At 49.5% G+C, this 18616-nt stretch overlaps 1 protein-coding gene across 3 annotated transcripts; it reads right to left on the reverse strand.

Moving 5' to 3' along the window:
* Window positions 1-7225: 7225 nt before the first annotated feature.
* On the reverse strand, window positions 7226-18317 carry LOC309355782 (UDP-GlcNAc:betaGal beta-1,3-N-acetylglucosaminyltransferase 7-like). Of its 3 annotated transcripts, XM_081886915.1 has the most exons (4): window positions 18266-18284; window positions 15320-15392; window positions 12364-12963; window positions 7226-8177 (listed from the first exon to the last, which is right to left on the reverse strand). In XM_081886915.1, exons 3-4 carry the CDS (start codon window positions 12944-12946, stop codon window positions 7744-7746), a joined length of 1017 nt encoding a protein of 338 aa, XP_081743041.1. In that variant the 5' UTR covers window positions 12947-12963; window positions 15320-15392; window positions 18266-18284; the 3' UTR covers window positions 7226-7743. The 3 variants fall into 3 exon arrangements, with proteins under 3 accessions (XP_081743041.1, XP_081743040.1, XP_081743039.1); XM_081886914.1 differs by lacking the exon at window positions 15320-15392 and having other exon boundaries at window positions 18266-18317; XM_081886913.1 differs by lacking the exons at window positions 15320-15392; window positions 18266-18284 and adding an exon at window positions 14841-15307.
* Between the last annotated feature and the right edge of the window lie 299 nt (window positions 18318-18616).

The following is an 18616-nucleotide window of genomic DNA, read 5'->3' on the forward strand; positions in this document are numbered from 1 at the left end:
TGGGAATGCAAGATGGGGTGAGGTTTTGGAATCTGGTTTTTGGACAGAAATGACAGCATATGACTAAATAAGGTATTTTTTGCCTTCCAGAATTAGTGTTATGGACTATCTTGGCCCCGCTCACTCTGATAGAGCGGTAACGGATAAAATGACACATCATTTGATATTTCAGCACAGACCAGAAACTCCACACGTTTTTATGATTTAGCATTCCTTTGTGACTCATATGGCAGAACTGTCATTTCCAAGCCAAGACTGGCATATCTGGAGATTGTCTTGTTAATTTATTTTATTTGTAAGACACAATTATGTGTTGTAGAAAAACATTTGCAGCAGCAACATAGAAATATAAAACCTTGAAAAACCTGCACTGGTCTCTATGGTCAAGAACTTAGGGACTTTGGCTATTGCAGAAAAAATTATGCCTAAACTGTGTGTTTCCAGTGGGATGATGGGAGTTGTAGTCCGAAAACAACTGGAGACCCAAAATTGGGAAACAGTGGTTTAGAGTGTGATAAGAATATTAAGGTCTTACATATGTAATAAATGCAAACACGTACATAAATATATAAACCACATGTCTGAAAACCCCACAGAAAAAGAGTCCTGAACAAATCGACCTCAATTATTTCTCTGCAAAGTCAAAGTGGAAAACCTCCCCACTGTCTTTTTCCTTCACCAATCCTGTCTTAAGGGCACATTTAAGATATGAGTAGGGTGTGAGCCTGTGACCTGGCTCAGGAACTAAGTATTTATCATTACGAAAGACTGGCCAAGCTCCCCAGGGTATCCAATCAAGTGAGCATTAACAGGTAACCTTCCAGACAGGAGGTAAACAAACCACTCAAATTTCTGTTGTAGACCACCTTTTCTGTGATGTAGGTATGATGTTTCTGGGGGTGGTCTTGGACTCCAGGGCGGGCAATTTAAAATGTCTATATAAGGGCAGGCACACCTTGGTTCTGGGTCCTCCTCCTTTCCTCCGTATGAGGGGAGCACCCTGTTGCAACAGCTTTGATAAAGATCAGGCTTGCCAGCTGCTTTGCTTCTCAATATTCTCTGGTTGGCCTCTGTTATCTTCTCCTACCAATAGGGAACCTACGTCTCTATATGGGCTCTTGGGTATCCCATAAGGGAAAAAAGGGCAGATTTTGTTTACAACAAGAGGAAGAGGAGCTTGTAAAATTATGCACAAGTTTGGAGAAAGTGAATAAATGCTTTCCTTCGTCTCTCGTAACTTGTGGGGAGTCCATGAAGCCCCACATCACTTCCCAAGGAATACAGAGAAGTGTATTTTCAAAAAGAGCAAAGGTTGGAGCTGGTCTATTTGGTTAAGCATTGAATTGCCATTGCACAGTTCCGTTTCACGCCGACCGGAATAAGATTTACGAAACAGAGATTGAAATCTGGCTCTCTCTTTCGTCGGATTTCCGTCGGCAAATATACACAGAGAGTTATTCTCTCGAACTTATTGCGAGAATTTTGGACCGCTTGGGATATTGAGTAGTGTGTGTTGTTGCTATTATTTTGGCCTTGTAAATATCATTTAAGGTGTCGGATTTCTGTACATAACTGTTAATGGATTTTTGTAAATCACATACGGAGTTATTTAGTTAAAAAAGAAAAAAATTGTGAAAGAAATAAGCCAGAGATGCATTTTAAATAAAAGGACACATTCTACTCATGTAAAAACACGCTGATTCCTGGACCGTCTGCAGGATTGAGAAGGCGATTGGGCCGGATTCGGCCCCCAGGCCTTATGTTGCCTACCCCTGTGCAAAACATTCAGACACGAGCTTGGCTGTAGATTTGCGCAGGGTTAATTCCCAAAAATGTCCTGCGAGGCAAGTAAACATATGCAAATAAAACCATATATGACTGTCTCCAACGACCGTCGTTACAAACTTGATTAAGCACTGGGAACCCCTGGAATCGCCAGGGTAGCAATATCCTGCATGGTGTGTTTTTGAAATATTTCTTAGGAAAGATGCCACCAATGGTCTTGGGTTGCCAACAAGTGAGGTCACTGCCACCCGTTGATGTGAGATTTCTTAATAATAATAATAATTTATTATTTATATGCCGCTCATCGTCCGACTCATTTGTCCGCCTCAGCCATTCTGGGCGGACAAATTAAAACAAAAGAAGACGTCAAGCATTCAAAACTTCCCTGAACAGGGCTGCCTTCAGATGTCTTCTAAAAGCCAGATAGTTATTTATTTCCTTGACATCTGACTGGAGGGCGTTCCACAGGGCGGGCACCGCCACTTGTATTTCGGCTTTGTGAATTGCTGACCCGTTAAAAATCTCTGTGTTAAGCAAGATTTTAAGAATGGCATGTTGTTAAAGTGTCAAAGAGGCTGTTTGGCTTGCCTCAGCAAGACTTCTTCGTGATCCATTGAGCCGGATGACGAAACTGCAGACTGGGAGCGGCCGCCGAGACCACATAACAAAGGTCCTGAAAGACCTACATTGGCTCCCAGGACGTTTCCAAGCAGAATTCAAAGTGTTGGTGCTGACCCTGAAAGCTCTAAATGGCCTCAAAGGCCCGGTATACCTGAAGGAGCGTCTCCACCCCCATCGTTCTACCTGGACACTGAGGTCCAGCTCCGAGGGCCTTCTGGCAGTGAGGTTACAGGGAACCAGGCAGAGGGCCTTCTCGGTGGTGGCGCCCGCCCTGTGGAACACCCTCCCACCAGATGTCAAAGAGAAGAACAACTACCGTATTTTTTGCACCATAACACTCACTTTTTTCCTCCTAAAAAGTAAGGGGAAATGTCTGTGTGTGTTATGGAGGGAATGCCTACGGGTGGCATGCCTACGGATTTTCCTCCTCTAAAAACTACGTGCGTGTTATGGTCGGGTGCGTGTTATAGAGCGAAAAATACGGTATATGACTTTCAGAAGACATCTGAAGGCAGCGTTTAGGGACGTTTTTAATGTTAAAAGTTTTATTCTGTTTTTAGCGATCTGTTGGGAGCCGCCCAGAGTGGCTGGGGAAACCCAGCCAGATGGGCAGGGAATTAATAATAAAATTACTGTTGTTATTATTACGAATCAAAAGCAGAACTAGATAAAGGAGAAGTGAGATCCATTGAACCATGGAACTTTAGGGCTGATGTCCCCCAAGGGTCAACTAGTCCAACACCACCTCTCTGAAATGCGGCGATCACAGATAAACAGTCCCTGACAGGTGGCCAACGAACTTCAGCTCTTGACTTCTGGAAGTCCCCAATAAAACAGCTTTCGGCAACCTCATGCCCTCCAGCTGTTTTGGACTTGCAACTCCCAGCTGGAGGGCACAAGGTTGGCAAAGGGTGTCCTAAGAACGGCCCCACAGACTCCGGGAGATGTTTTGCGGTCAAAAAGAGGCACACCTCTCCTTCTTTCACGTTGAAGGTGTGGAGTGGAACCGTTCTCCCGAACGCCACACCTGCTGAAATTCCTTCTCCCGTGTCACAAACGTCGATGGGCTTCCACCTGCTGCCACGCAGCAATCTCAACTGAACTTGATGCAGCGTTAACCTGCGGAACTCACTTCCACAGGAGACAATGGTGGCTGCTAAGCTACTGGACAGATTTGTGGACAGGTGTTACAGGTGGCCAGTTGCCATGGTGCGTGAGGGTTTCCCATTGGGGCAGCGATGCTGGACTGTTGTTGTTGTTTAGTCGTGTCCGCCTCTTTGTGACCCCTTGGACCAGAGCACGCCAGGCACTCTTGTCTTCCACTGCCTCCCACAATTGGTCAAACTCATGCTGGTAGCTTCGAGAACACTGTCCCACCATCTTGTCCTCCGTCATCCCCTTCTCCTTCTGCCCTCCATCTTCCCCAACATCAGGGTCTTTTCCAGGGAGTCTTCTCTTCTCATGAGGTGGCCAAAGTACTGGAGCCTCAGCTTCAGGATCTGTCCTTCCAGGGAGCACTCAGGGCTGATTTCCTTCAGAATGGAGAGGTTTGATCTTCTTGCAGTCCATGGGACTCTCAAGAGTCTCCTCCAGCACCAGAATTCAAAAGCATCCATTCTTGGGCGATCAGCCTTCTTGATGGTCCAGCTCTCACTTCCATACATCACTATTGGGAAAACCAGAGCTTTAACTATACGGAGCTTTGTTGGCAAGGTGATGTCTCTGCTTTTTAAGATGCTGTCTAGGTTTGTCATCGCCTTTCTCCCAAGAAGCAGGCGTCTCTTAATTTCGTGTCTGCTGTCACCATCTGCAGTGATCATGGAGCCCAAGAAAGTAAAATCTCTCACTGCCTCCATTTCCTCCCCTGGATGGGCCCAATTTGGCCTGATCCTGCAGCCAAGCTCTCCTTAGGCTCCTGCCTCTCTCGGCTCACCGCCACTGCTTGCTGTATTCTCCTGAAGGGCCCCAACCCCAACTCTGGGGTCAGGATCGCCTTTGCTGCTGCCACATCACCCGTCATCAGCTGTCAGGTTAGACCAGTTTGCCCGAACTTATTGGACGCAGCAGAGTGGAATTCTGCAAAATATATTTGTTCTCGGGGTGGGGTTGAAAGAAACCGTTTGGAATTTATTGGTTTCCTGGAAATGTCTAGACTTGTCTGTTTGCATACAGAAGCAGAGTTGGCAAGGGCACCCCAGGGGTCATCCAGACCAACCCGCCGCAAGGCAGGAATCTCGGCTAAAGCGTCCATGGCAGACGGCCACCCAACCTCTGCTTAGAAACCTCCAAGGAAAGCGAGTATGCCACCATTTGATGAAGACCGTTCCCCCTTTTGAACCGCTCTTTCCGTCAGAGAGGGGCTCTGTGCCAGAGTGAGGGGCTGGTAGCTAGAAGGACAAAAGCCTGTGTGGGGTAAGTTGGAAGCAGAGAGAATAATTGGGTGCCCTCTTCCCACCTTGGATGAAATCTATGCTTCCGGGTGCCATAAGAAAGCTGCAGAGATAGCACAGGATAGTGCGCACCCCGGAAATGATCTCTTTCAGCTTCTGCCTTCTGGAAGAAGGTCCAGGGTTATAAAGACTAGGACTAGCCGCCTGAGAAACGCTTTCTATCCAAATGTGATTTTGGTTTTAAACGCAGTGTAAGGTAGTCTCTGGGATGCAGGTGGCGCTGTAGATTAAACCACAGAGTTTTGGACTTGCCAATCAGAAGGTTGGTGGTTCGAATCCCCGTGACGGGGTGAGCTCCCGTTGCTCAGTCCCTGCTCCTGCCAACCTAGCAGTTCAAAAGCACACCAGTGCAAGTAGATAAATAGGTACCGCTCCAGCAGGAAGGTAAACGGCGTTTCCGTGTGCTGCTCTGGTTCGCCAGAAGCGGCTTAGTCCTGATGGTCACATGACCCGGAAGCTGTACACCGGCTCCCTCGGCCAATAAAGCGAGATGAGTGCCGCAACCCCAGTCGGCCACGACTGGACCTAATGGTCAGGGGTCCCTTTACCTTTTAAGGAGTCTCTATGGGAGTATATTGTATTTAATTATGGGGTAACACAGTTTTTAGGGGGCTAACCAGGTTAAGATAGCTGGGATAGCAGGCTTGTTGGTTTTTGAATGTCTGATGTAGATTTTTTCAATTTCGTTGTTCTGTATGGGACAATGACAATAAAGCATATCGTATCGTATCATATCGTATCGTAAGCAGGTCTTCTGGGGAACCAGAGCAGCCCACAGAAACGCCGTTCATCTCCCGGTGCAGTGGTACCTATCTGTCTACTTGCACTTTGACATGCTTTCGAACTGCTAGGTTGGAAGGAGCAGGGACTGAGGAACGGGAGCTCACCTTGTTATGGAGATTCGAACTGCCGACCTTCTGATCGGCAAGTCCTAGGTTCTGTGGTTTAACCCGCGTGCCACCCGCGACCCTCAGGTTGTTATATATGTATGCAAATAAATCGTTTATCCCAGGGGTCAGCAACCTTTTTCAGCTGTGGGCTGGTTCACCGTCCCTCAGACCATGTGGTAGGCTGGATTTTATTTTGAAAAAAAATTATGAACGAATTCCTATGCCCCATGAATAACCCAGAAGTGCATTTTAAATAAAAGCACACATTCTACTCATGTAAAAACACCAGGCGGGCCCCACAAATAACCCAGAGATGCATTTTAAATAAAAGCACACATTCTACTCATGTAAAAACACGCTGATTCACTGACCGTCCGCAGGCAGGACTGAGAAGGCAATTGGGCCGGATCCGGCCCCTGGGCTTTAGGTTGCCTACCCCTGGTTTATCCTAAAGACACCAATGTCTCCGCTGTCTGTCCCTTGTTCCCTGGAAACTGAACCCTGGCTAAGTACCAAAAACCCCTGGAGTCCTGCACCTCTCAGAGACTGGGCTGACTCAAGAGGTATGTATCTTCCCATATGCATAAAAACGTAATGCTGTCGTCACGCTGCAGTCAGCGCAGTCGCCAGAATAGGCCACGCGTGGAAACACCAACCTTCCCCTTGTAAGTTTAGCATTCTCCAGGTGTATTCCTCCTCATTTTACACAGGGCAAAGGGAGAATGGATTCAGGGCATCTATTTCGTGCCCGAAGATTGAGGAAAAGTCCGTTTTCGTGTCGCCCACGAGTGACAGGATCAGACAAATCGTTTCTGGAGCTGTCTACGGCAGCCTCCCCCAACATGCTGCAATGTTTCAAGCTGTGCGCAGGCGCCACCTGTGCACATACGCACTGTTCCCAGGGGAGGTGGGAATGTGCTTTGCAGTGGAGTGTGCAGGCGAAACTTTGTCCAATCTAGTCTGCGTAGGTAGGACACTGAGGTCCAGCTCCGAGGGCCTTCTGGCAGTTCCCTCATTGCGAGAAGTGAGGTTACAGGGAACCAGGCAGAGGGCCTTCTCGGTGGTGGCGCCCGCCCTGTGGAACACCCTCCTTTCAGATGTCAAGGAAATAAACAACTATCTGACTTTTAGAAGACATCTGAAGGCAGCCCTGTGTGTGTGACATTTTAATGTATTTTTAATCTTTGTTGGAAGCCGCCCAGAGTACAAATAATAAATTACTATTACTAGCTGGCCCTTCGGAGGAGGAGGCGAATGCAGCAACGGCCCTGCGGATCCTTCCTAGCGTCTGAGGGTGGCACGGGGAGCCTTTGCGAGACATCCGATGCCCCTGGGAGCAGACCGTCTAGCTCGGGTACGCGAGAGAGCCAGGCCCCCCACTGCCTTCTGACCCGGGGGCTCAGGCACAGACGCATAGCTGTCAACTTACAGATTTGAAAATAAGGCACCAGCAGCCTCAAAAATAAGGGACCAGCAGCCAAAATAAGGGATTTTAGTCAACCACCTGAAATACAAAGTTTAAAAGGACCAGATAATTTTGGAGAGTGGCACCGGTTTTTATCCCTTCGTTTCCAAAGGTTGCTGTTCAAGCTGATGAAACACTGCAATTAAATAACTACAAGCAGCAACCACTTTTCACGCAAAATGAAGTCCAAGCTACGAAGATGGTACCCCAGGCAGAGATGCTCAGTTCGGCGGACGCAAGGAGGATGGCGGTGGAAGGGCCCGAGGCTCCCGCCAGTCCCGGCGGAGAAGGGCTCCCGGGGGCCGAGGCTGGTGAGAGGAGGCCAGAGGGGGTCAGGCTGGGCAACCAAGCAACACAGTTGGAGCCTCCCTGGCCGGCAGGGAGGGAGGGAGAGGAGCTGCTTCCTTTGAAACCCGGGAAATTTAAGGGACATCATCAATAAACGACAGCAGCGGGACACGGCGCTGGGATTAGGGACTGTCCCTCCAAATAAGGGACAGTTGACAGCTATGCACAGACGGGCGGCCGCCACTCAGCTGACCCAGAGCTCCTGCCACACCTCCTCCATCCTTTCCATTGAGCTCCCGTGCACCGTCAGGGAGTCCCGGTACAAGGCAATGTCGTCCTTGGGGATGCCCCACACTTTGAAGCGCTTGTTGTGGCGGTGCGGGATCCCGGCGGCCAAAGTTAGGAATGCCATGTAGACGTCGTCGAGGGGGAAGACCGGGAGCTCCAGGGACACTTGATGTAGGGCGGGGATCAGGGGGCCGGGCACTATGAAGCCCCCACCAGAGGCAAAGTTGGGGTAGTATCGCTGAGGGTAGAGGGCAGTGGAGACGGCATACTTCCCTGTCCTCATCACAGCTGAGTGGAGCTGGATGTTCCCATGGATAAAGTGGGAGGCGTTGGGGGTCTGAGCGAGGTACTCGGTCAGCGCCGGCAGGTTCACAAAGAGGTCATCGTCCCCTGGAAAACAACAGTGCTTTCGTATAATAATAATAATAATAATAATAATATCTGTGGCGTCCTGCCTCATGGGAACCCACCTACATTCTGGGATCAAATCAGAAACCGGCTTCTCTTAATAATAATAATAATAATAACAATAATATCATCTTTATTGTCATTGCCCCCTCTCAGGAACAACGAAATTACTTTTATTACTACTACTACTAATAATAATATATTATATATTATATATACCCGGCACATCTGGCTGAGTTTCCTCAGCCACTCTGGGCGGCTCGCAATCGAGTGTTAAAAACAATACAGCATTCAATATTAACTGGGTGACCTCAGCCATTCTGGGCGGACTTCCAACAAATTAAAACAAAAGAAGACGTCAAGCATTCAAAACTTCTTGTACAGGGCTGCCTTCAGATGTCTTCTAAAAGTTAGGTAGTTGTTTATTTCCTTGACATCTGATAGGAGGGTGTGCCACAGGGCGGGCGCCACTATCGAGAAGGCCCTCCACCTGGTTCCCTGTAACCTCACTTCTTGCAGGGAGGGAACCGCCAGGAGGCCCTTGGAGCTAGACCTCAGTGTCCGGGCTGAACGATGGGGGTGGAGATGCTCCTTCAGGTCTCCTGGGCCTTTGAGGCCGTTTAGGGCTTTAAAGGTCAGCACCAACACTTTGAAATGTGCTCGGAAACGTACTGGGAGCCAATGTAGGTCTTTCAGACCGGTGTTATGTGGACCCGGCCGCCGCTCCCAGTCACTAGTCTGGCTGCCGCATTCTGCATTAGTTGTAGTTTCCAGGTCACCTTCAAAGGTAGCCCCACGTAGAGCGCATTGCAGTAGTCCAAGCGGGAGATAACTAGAGCATGTACCACTCTGGTGAGACAGTCCGCGGGCAGATAGCTGCCCTAGACACAGAATTGACCTGCGCCTCCATGGACAGCGGTGAGTCCAAAATGCCTCCCAGGCTGCGCACCTGGTCCTTCAGGGGCACAGTTGTCCCACTGAGGACCAGAGAGTCCTCCACACCTGCCTGCCTCCTGTCCCCCCAAAACAGTACTCCTGTCTTGTCAGGATTGAACCTCAATCCATTAGCCGCCATCCATCCTCCAACCACCTCCAGACACTCACACAGGACCTTCACCGCCTTCACCGGTTCCGATTTGAAAGAGAGTTAGAACTGGGTATCATCTGCATACTGATGAACACCCAGCCCAAACCCCCTGATGATCTCTCCCAGCGGCTGCATGTAGATGTTGAAAAGCATGGGGGAGAGGACAGAACCCCGAGGCACCCCACAGGTGAGACCCAGGGGTCTGAACACTCATTCCCCACCACCACTTTCTGAACACGGCCCAGGAGGAAGGAGAGGAACCACTGTAGGACAGTGCCCCCATCTCCCAGCCCCTCTAGACGGAGGGGTCCCCCCCTCCACTTTTTCCAGGCCCCAGTGCCATCCCGATGGTCAAATGCAGGTAAAAGCAAATCTATGCGCCACATCGTGTTTTGACATTCAAAGTAATGTTCAAGGTCCCATAAGGACATCCCACAAACACAGGGCGATATCTCGTTTTCAACGGCATGATATATCGCCAGCTAAACATGGCGTCACGCCAATATACCACAATGCCTGGCATAAGGATGGAGCTATGTAGGCACTGAGGTCCAGCTCCGAGGGCCTTCTGGCAGTTCCCTCCCTGCGAGAAGTGAGGTTACAGGGAAACAGGCAGAGGGCCTTCTCGGTGGTGTCGCCCGCCCTGTGGAAGACCCCTCCCATCAGATGTCAAGGAAACAAACAACTATCTGACTTTTAGAAGACATCTGAAGGCAGCCCTCTTTAGGGAAGTTTTTAATGTTTGATGTTTTCTCGTATTTTTAATGTTCTCTTGGGAGAGTGGCTGGGGGAACCCAGATGGGCAAGGTATAAATAATAAAATCGCTGTTGTTGTAGTAGTAGTAATAGCAATAATTTATTATTTGTACCCCGCCCATCTGGCTGGGTTTCCCCAGCCACTCTGGGCGGCTTCCAACAAAGATTAAAAATACATCAAAATGTCACACATGAAAAACTTCCCTGAACAGGGCTGCCTTCAGATGTCTTCTGAATGTCAAGTAATTGTCTATCTATCTATCTATCTATCTATCTATCTATCTATCTATCTATCTATCTATCTATCTATCATCTATCTATCATCTATCTATCTATCTATCTATCTATCTATCTATCTATCTATCATCTATCTATCTATCTTACTTTTAAAAGACAACTGAAGGCAGCCCTGTTTAGGAAAGTTTTTAATGTTTGATGCATTACTGTATTTTAATATTTGGTTGGGAGCCGCCCAGAGTGGCTGGGAAAGCCCATCCGGATGGGCGGGGTATAAATAATAAATTACCGTATTTTTCGCTCTATAACACGCACCCGACCATAACACGCACATAGTTTTTAGAGGAGGAAAACAAGAAAAAAAAATATTCTAAACGAAACAGCGGATGTATGATTTTTGTGGTTCATGCTGTGGCCACAGACATGTGATCTGACGGTGAGTTTGGGGTGACCCAATGCAAAAATCCTGAGGATCCATGTGGATCCATGCTTTGTAACCACGTTTTTGCACCACTGCAGCCCCAGGAAACAGTGGATGCGTGATTTTTTTGGTGCAAGCTGTAGCCATGGACATCATGCTATGTGATCTGATGGTGAATTTGGGGTGACCCAGTGCAAAAATCCTGAGGATCCATGTGGATCCGTGCTTTGTAACCACATTTTAAGTGGGAAGGGAAGGAAAAACACTCAAGGGACAAGGAGCACGCGTGGAGTGGGTGGAGAAGGATGCTGTTAATAATGCAGAAGAGGGATATAAGGGGAGAAGGCTCCTCTCCTCTCCCGCTTTGCTCCTTTAATGAAGCAGGCTCCCTGTCCCTCTCTCCTCCCCACTCAGCGGCTCTTCTCCCGCTTTGCTCTTTAAAAGCGAGCCACAGAGGAGGGAAGAAAGGGGAACCATGGATCCTCTGCTCACGACTGCAGCAGATCCCCCTGCCATCCGTAGGCATTCGCTCCATAACACGCAGACATTTCCCCTTACTTTCTAGGAGGAAAAAAGTGAGCGTTATGGAGCAAAAAATACGGTATATTATTATTATTATTATTATTATTATTATTATTATTATTATCATTTTGCTGGCTTCACGGTTTTCCCCACATTGTGGTTTTTGCATAAAACACACACACACCATGATTTCCAATGATTCTTGGTCACCCACCTCTGCCCACCTTCCAGCTTGTCAACCACCTTCTTAAATTGTGCTGCCCAGAACTGGACACAGTATTCCAAGTTGGGTCTGACCAAGGTAGAATACAGCAGCACTATGACTTCCCTTGATCTGAACACTATACAGTGGTACCTCGGGTTAAGTACTTAATTCGTTCCGGAGGTCCGTTCTTAACCTGAAACTGTTCTTAACCTGAAGCACCACTTTAGCTAATGGGGCCTCCTGCTGCCGCCGCACGATTTCTGTTCTCATCCTGAAGCAAAGTTCTTAACCCAAGGTACTATTTCTGGGTTAGCGGAGTCTGTAACCTGAAGCGTCTGTAACCCGAGGTACCACTGTATTTCTGTTGATGCAGCCTAGGATAAAGGTAAAGGGACCCCTGACCATTAGGTCCAGTCACGAACGACTCTGGGGTTGGGGCGCTCATCTCGTTTTACTGGCCGAGGGAGCTGGCGTACAGTTTCCGGGTCATGTGGCCAACAGGACTAAGCCGCTTCTGGGGAACCAGAGCAGCGCACGGAAACGCTGTTTACCTTCCCGCCGGAGCGTTACCTATTTATCTACTTGCACTGGTGTGCTTTTGAACGGCTAGGTTGGCAGGAGCAGGGACCGAGCAACGGGAGCTCACCCCGTCGCGGGATTCGAACCGCGACCTTCTGATCGGCAAGTCCTAGGCTCTGTGGTTTAACCCACAGCGCCACCCGTGTCCCACAGCCTAGGATAGCATTAGCCTTTTTTGCTGCTGCATCACACTGCTGGCTCACGTTCAGCTTGACCCCTAGATGCTCTACGCATGCGCTGATAGTAAGCCAGGTGGCCCCTATCCTATCTTTGCGCATCTGCTTCTTCCTGCTTAAGAGCCAGGCCTCCTTCCCGGCACACCTGCCCTGCACCTTTCGCCCCCAGCCAGCCCGTGACGTACCTTTGAAGATGTAAGCCACACCTGGGCAGCTGTTGTGCACCCACTGCAGGAAACATCGTTCCTTCAGGGACAGGTTGTGGTGCGACTCCATGAAATCCCACAACAGCATGTCCCCGAACTCCTCGTTCTCCTCCGTCGCCAGGTTCATCTGCTTCTGGTTGGGAGACACGGCCATCAGGAACACATGTCGGATCCGGAAGCCCCCCATCTCCCGCGGCCGCGCCCAGGTGCGCCGCAGGGCCGCCCTCCTTGCGCTGGACCCCGGGTGGGACTTGATGGCCAGGAGGAGCAGCGGGGCGGCAGAGGCCTCTGGGCACCAGTTCTGCTCACAGGTGAGCTCCCGGCACTGATATTGCTGCAGGTGTGGGAAGAGGTCGTTGTAGATGCCCGGGTCGAGGCGGTAGGTGTAGGTGCCGTCGCTCAGGGAGGTGGCGTTGGCCAGCGGCGGGGGCTGGAAGGTGTAGCAGCAAGCACAGGGCGAGGGCACCCACTGGGGCGCCATGCGGGCGAGCTGCCAGTGCAAGGCAGCGATGGTCAGGAAGCTCCCAAGAATCACGATACAGAGTATGTGGGTCTTTCGCATCCTGAGGCAGGGGACACCTGTCCGGAAAAAGGAGGAGGCAGCAGCCGGTCAGCTGGGGGGACTGAGGGTGCCCTCGCGCCCCCGAATGAACCGGGCCCGATCCCAGACCCCAGACCCCATTTCCCAGGGATGTCGCTGCGAGAAGCCAAGTTACAGGGAACCTGGCAGAGGGCCTTCTCGGTGGTGGCTCCCGCCCTGTGGAACGCCCTCCCACCAGATGTCAAAGAGAAAAACAATAACCAGACTTTTAGACGACATCTGAAGGCAGCCCTGTTTAGGGAAGCTTTTAATGTTTAATAAGTTACTGTATTTTAGTGTTCTGTTGGAAGCCGCCCAGAGTGGCTGGGGAAACCCAGTCAAATGGGCAGGGTATAAATATATTATTATTATTATTATTATTATTATTATTATTATTATTAGAATCCAGTTTCTGATTTGATCCCGGAATGTCCCTGAAGTTTAGGTTGGTTCCCAAAAGGCAGGACGCCACAAATAACAGCAAGAACCTAGTAAATATACGAACTATTTGGAAAGTAATTGTAATGAACCAATTACGCTCGTAGGACTGCAAGAAGTTTTGTAAGGAGGGCTATCTGAAATATTGCAAGAAAGACTATGAGGAGAATTACTAGTTAATGATAATTACGAGTAATAGAGAAGTTATTGCAAGAATATATTGCAAGAAAGACTATGAGGAGAATTATAAGTTAATGATAATTAAGAGCGATAGAGAAGTTAAGAAATGCAGAATAAGCGATAAAGAACGAAAACACATCAGAGGTGTTGACGGAAGTCTAAAACATCGTATGAGAGAAGAAGTTATGTTATATGATTGTTGGAAATGATATGTTAAAAAAACTAATAAAAATTTATATAAAAAAATAGAATATGTATTTTTTGACTCGTTGTAAATCACCTGTCCCTTTCGCTCTCTGCCCTGCTTCGTGTGGCGCAGGGTTGAACTACGGGACTCCCTGCCTCAGTATGCCGACCCGGGTGGCTACAAAAGAGGTTTGGGCGAATTCCTGGAGGAAGAGAGGGCCATTGTCTCCACAGTCGGAGGAAGCAATGCTTTTCTAGAAAGCCGATTTCTGGAAATCGCGGGAAGGGAGGGTTCCTTAAATAGAGGCCCGTTAGGGAGCTGCGGTGGACTCGGGCCAGTTATTACTGCTATCATTGTTATTATATATTTATTTATACCCTGAATTTCCCCCCTGACGGGAGGGCGTCTTACAGACACAAACAGGAACAGGCTAAAAATACGGGGGTAAATCTGTCATGAAAAGACAATTAAACATGGATAGAATTAAAACCAGTGCGCTTTCTGTTTTCTTTTAAAAGAAATGTTTAGGGGGACTCTCATTTATTCCTGCTCCTATTGAAATACTGCCCCTCAGCGAATAGAATAGAATAGAATTTTATTATTACGGTCACAGACCAGTTCCGGCTCACTTACAATATCAGGAAAATCATCAAGCACAACAGGAATGCATTGAATTGCAGTTGGGTATAACAGAGACAATTCAGATATAGCGGCAGTTAAAAGAATATATTCAATCTTGATCACTAAAATATAACCTGAAATTGTCATTTAAAACCTTGATCGTTTTAGTAGTACAGCTTGTTTCCTAAGTTTTATGGCAGTCGCACAGAATTTGGCCACCCTGAGCGTGATCTCTAGATCCTTGTCCTCTACCAGGAGTTTTAGACATTGAAGTCCGGACCCATTTGGAGATTTTTGTACAACAGGAGTGATAAATACTGAGCGTATATCCCCGTAGAAACGGCACCCCTCAATGAGGCCAAACTTAGAATAAAAAAATGTCTAGGGGTATGCGTTCCCTCCCGAAAAAAGCACCGATTAAAACTATAATAAATTCTGTTTAAAACATACCAATAATTACAGTAAAAGCAGACCATCCTGTTCTCACGGGGCCAAAAAGATGCCTGTAGTCAGGATTCGAACCCAAGACGGCTCTCCCCTCCTGCCGTTTCCAGCAACTCGCATTCAGAAGCATCCTGGCCAGTAGCCGTCGATAGCCCTCTCCCCCTCCATTAAATTTATCCAGTCCTCTTTCAAAGCCATCTAAATTCGTGGCCCTCATGTGGCAAGGAGTTCCGCAGTCTAATTACGTGCCGAGGAGCCGAGGTTTTGCAAGGGGGCTCTGCTTTGACTCTGTCTTATTTCCCTGGGGAAGCCCTCGCCATGCAGAGTTCAAAAGCAGCGCGGACCTCTCCTTCATGTTTTATCAGAGGCCGGGTGGCCTCCCGTCAGGGATTCTCCAGCTGCCATCCCCGCATTCCAGGGGGTCAGGCTGGATGACCCCCAGGGGTCCCTTGCGAGCCTACGATTCTGTAAAAGTTGGAGCTTACCGGCCTAATTATGTTTCCGAGGAGAGGCCTTGAGGAGGAAGCAGATGTTCTCTTCGCTGCCGTTCGTTTTTGACTGAAAGGATGGGAGGGAGAAGAGACTTATAAATAACGATTATTCAGAACGGCACAATCTCATTGTGAGAAAGAAAGTAAATCTCAAAGAGACAGGAAGTCTCAGTGCCTGCGGTTGGACCAGTCTAACGACAGAGGATATTACGATCTACGCACAGCAACGCAAGGTCCCGTTTCTTCTGTGCAATTTAGGCGCCTTGGACAAACTCCACCTGGAATCCTGTGTCTCGTTCTGGGCACCCCAGTTTAAGAAGGAGATCGACAAGCTGGAAAGTGTGCAGAGGAGGTTCGAACAAGATGATAAAAGGGTCTGGAAACTAAGCCCTATGAGGAACGGTCAAAGGAGCTGGGTTAATTTCGCCTTGACAGGAGGAGGGAGAGATGGTATCTGAAAGGCTTTCTCGTGGAGGAGGAAGCAAACCCGAACCAAAGGATTCAAATCACAAGAAAGGAAATTCCGACTGAACATCAGGAAGAACTTTCTGGTGGCAAGAGCTGTTTCCTGGGAGTAGAAGGAAGCAGTGGTGTGTCCACTCTTAAAGAAAACATCCTTAGTTCCTTTAAAGGTAAAGGTAAAGGGACCCCTGACCATTAGGTCCAGTCGTGGCTGACTCTGGGGTTGCAGCGCTCATCTCGCTTTACTGGCCGAGGGAGCCGGCGTACAGCTTCCGGGTCATGTGGCCAGCAGGACTAAGCCGCTTCTGGCGAACCAGAGCAGCGCACGAAAACGCCGTTTACCTTGCCGCCGGAGCAGTACCTATTGATCTACTTGCACTGGTGTGCTTTCGAACTGCTAGGTTGGCAGGAGCAGGGACCGAGCAACGGGAGCTCACCCTGTCACAGGGATTCGAACCGCCGACCTTCCGATCGGCAAGTCCTAGGCTCTGTGGTTTAACCCACAGCGCCACCCGCGTCCTTTAGATCTATCCAATTACTGCCCGGTTTTGAATCTTCCATACCTGGGTAAGGTAATTGAGAGAGAGGTGCCAAACAGCTAGGTAGGTTTCTGAATGAAACATCGTCTCAGTCTGGACCCATTTCAGTCTGGCTTTCGCCCTGGTTACGGGACCGAGACAGCTTTGGTCGCCCTAACAGATGATCTCCGTAGACCGAGGCGGGTTGGGACTGCTGATTCTCTTAGATCTGCCAGCAGCCTTCGACACGGTCGATCAAAAACCTTTGGGCCAATGCCTTGCTGACGTAGGTATTCAGGGCACAGTCCAACAACGGCTGTGATCCTTTATCTCTGGTCGGGGACAGAGAGTGGCGCTAGGGAGGGAGTTGTCGCTGCGGCACTCCTTGGTGTGCCACAGGGCGCAGTCCTTTCCCCGATGCTTTTTAATATCTTTATTGATGCTTTTGAATTCTGGTGCTGGAGGAGACTCTTGAGAGTCCCCTGGACTGCAAGGAGATCCAACCTCTCCATTCTGAAGGAAATCAGCCCTGAGTGCTCACGGGAAGGACAGATCCTGAAGCTGAGGCTCCAATACTTTGGCCACCTCATGAGAAGAGAAGACTCCCTGGAAAAGACCCTGATGTTGGGAAAGATGGAGGGCACAAGGAGAAGGGGACGACAGAGGACGAGATGGTGGGACAGTGTTCTCGAAGCTACAAACATGAGTTTGACCAAACTGCGGGAGGCAGTGGGAGACAGGAGGGCCTGGCGTGCTCTGGTCCAGGGGGTCACGAAGAGGCGGACACGACTAAACAACAACATATGCCCCCTTGCCCAGATTGTCTGGAGCTTTGGGCTGGGTTGTCATCAATATGCCGATGACACCCAACTCTATCTGTTGATGGACAGCCGCCCTGACTCGGCCCCGGACACACTGACCAGGTGCTTGGAAGCTGTGGCTGGATGGCTGCGTGGGAGCCAGTTGAAATTAAATCCTTCGAAGACAGGGGTCCTCTGAGTGGGTCGGGACGACGTGGGGTTGGGGGACCAACTCCCATCTCTTGCAGGGGCGCAATTAGTGCCAGCGCCTTCTGTCAAGAGCTTGGGTGCAACCTTCGACGCCTCCCTTTCCATGGAGCCACAGCAAAGGTGGCATTTTTCCATCTCTGCAGTGCTAAGCAGTTGGTCCCTTACCTTTCCCGCCCTGATTTGCCCACAGTATTCCATGCAACGGTCATCTCCAGGCTTGACTACTGTAACTCGCTCTACGCGGGGCTGCCCTCGAAGCTGACCCAGAAACTTCAGCGGGTGCAGAATGCCGCGGCGAGGCTCCTTACGGGGTCCTTGCCATGGGATCACATTCACCCGGTGCTATACCAGCTGCACTGGCTCCCGGTGGAGTACAGGGTCAGGTTTAAGGTGCTGGTTTTCACCTTTAAAGCCCTATGCGGCCAGGACCCACGTACCTACAGGACCGCCTCTCCTGCCCCGCGGAGGACCTTAAGGTCCACAAATGACAACACCTTGGAGCTCCCAAGTTGCAAGGAGGTTAGATTGGTCTCAACTAGGGCCAGGGCCTTTTCAGCACTGGCCCCGATCTGGTGGAACGCTCTGTCCCAAGAGACTAGGGTCCTGCGGGATTTGACATCTTTCCGCAGGGCCTGCAAGACAGAGCTGTTCCACCAGGCCTTTGGTTTGGACTCAGTCTGACCCTTATGTTTCCCTCCCCTTATGTTTTGACTTTTAAAATGAGGCTAAATTGCATTTTAACCTGTATTTTAAATTGGGTTGTTTTTTTGTCCGTCCCCTCCATTGTAATTTTACTGGTGTTAGCCGCCCTGAGCCCGGCTTTGGCAGGGGAGGGCGGGGTATACATAAAATTTATTATTATTAGCTGGGATTCCTGCATTGCAGGGGGGGGTGGGATGGATGACCCTCAGGGGTCCCTTTCAGCTCTGCCATTTTAGGATTCTACTCACAGCGAGTCGAAGGGGTGAGCCTGGCTGCCTCCTTTTCTTCCTCCTCCTCCTCCGTCTTGACGTCCCCCTTGTAGAAGAAGACTGCAAAGACAGCAGGGAGGAAGGTGGGGAGAAGAAAACAAGGATGAGTTGCCTCAGCTGCCCATTCCTGGGTTTGGCGCCACCTCCTGTTGGCCTCCTTGCTTTCTGCCCTACCAGTCCCAGGGAAGGGGTCCACCAGGCCTGCCTGCTTGCAGGCACCCAAACTTTCCTGTAAAGCACAGCAGAAACAGCACCCAATCCTTTTGCAAATACAGTGGTACCTCGGGTTAAGTACTTAATTCGTTCCGGAGGTCCGTTCTTAACCTGAAA

Source organism: Podarcis melisellensis (assembly GCF_964234715.1).
Source record: "Podarcis melisellensis genome assembly, chromosome: 13".
NCBI classification, from domain to species: Eukaryota; Metazoa; Chordata; class Lepidosauria; order Squamata; family Lacertidae; genus Podarcis; species Podarcis melisellensis.

Excerpts from the sequence above, each read along its gene's own strand:
- LOC309355782 (XM_081886913.1), bottom strand. The coding sequence starts at position 15,051 with ATGAGGGCCACGAATTTAGATGGCTTTGAAAGAGGACTGGATAAATTT. Across the intron at positions 12,964-14,840 it reads TGCTTTTACTGTAATTATTG|GTGTCCCCTGCCTCAGGATG; the intron begins GTATGTTTTAAA and ends TTTTCCGGACAG. Across the intron at positions 8,178-12,363 it reads TGTGGCTTACATCTTCAAAG|GGGACGATGACCTCTTTGTG; the intron begins GTACGTCACGGG and ends GTTGTTTTCCAG.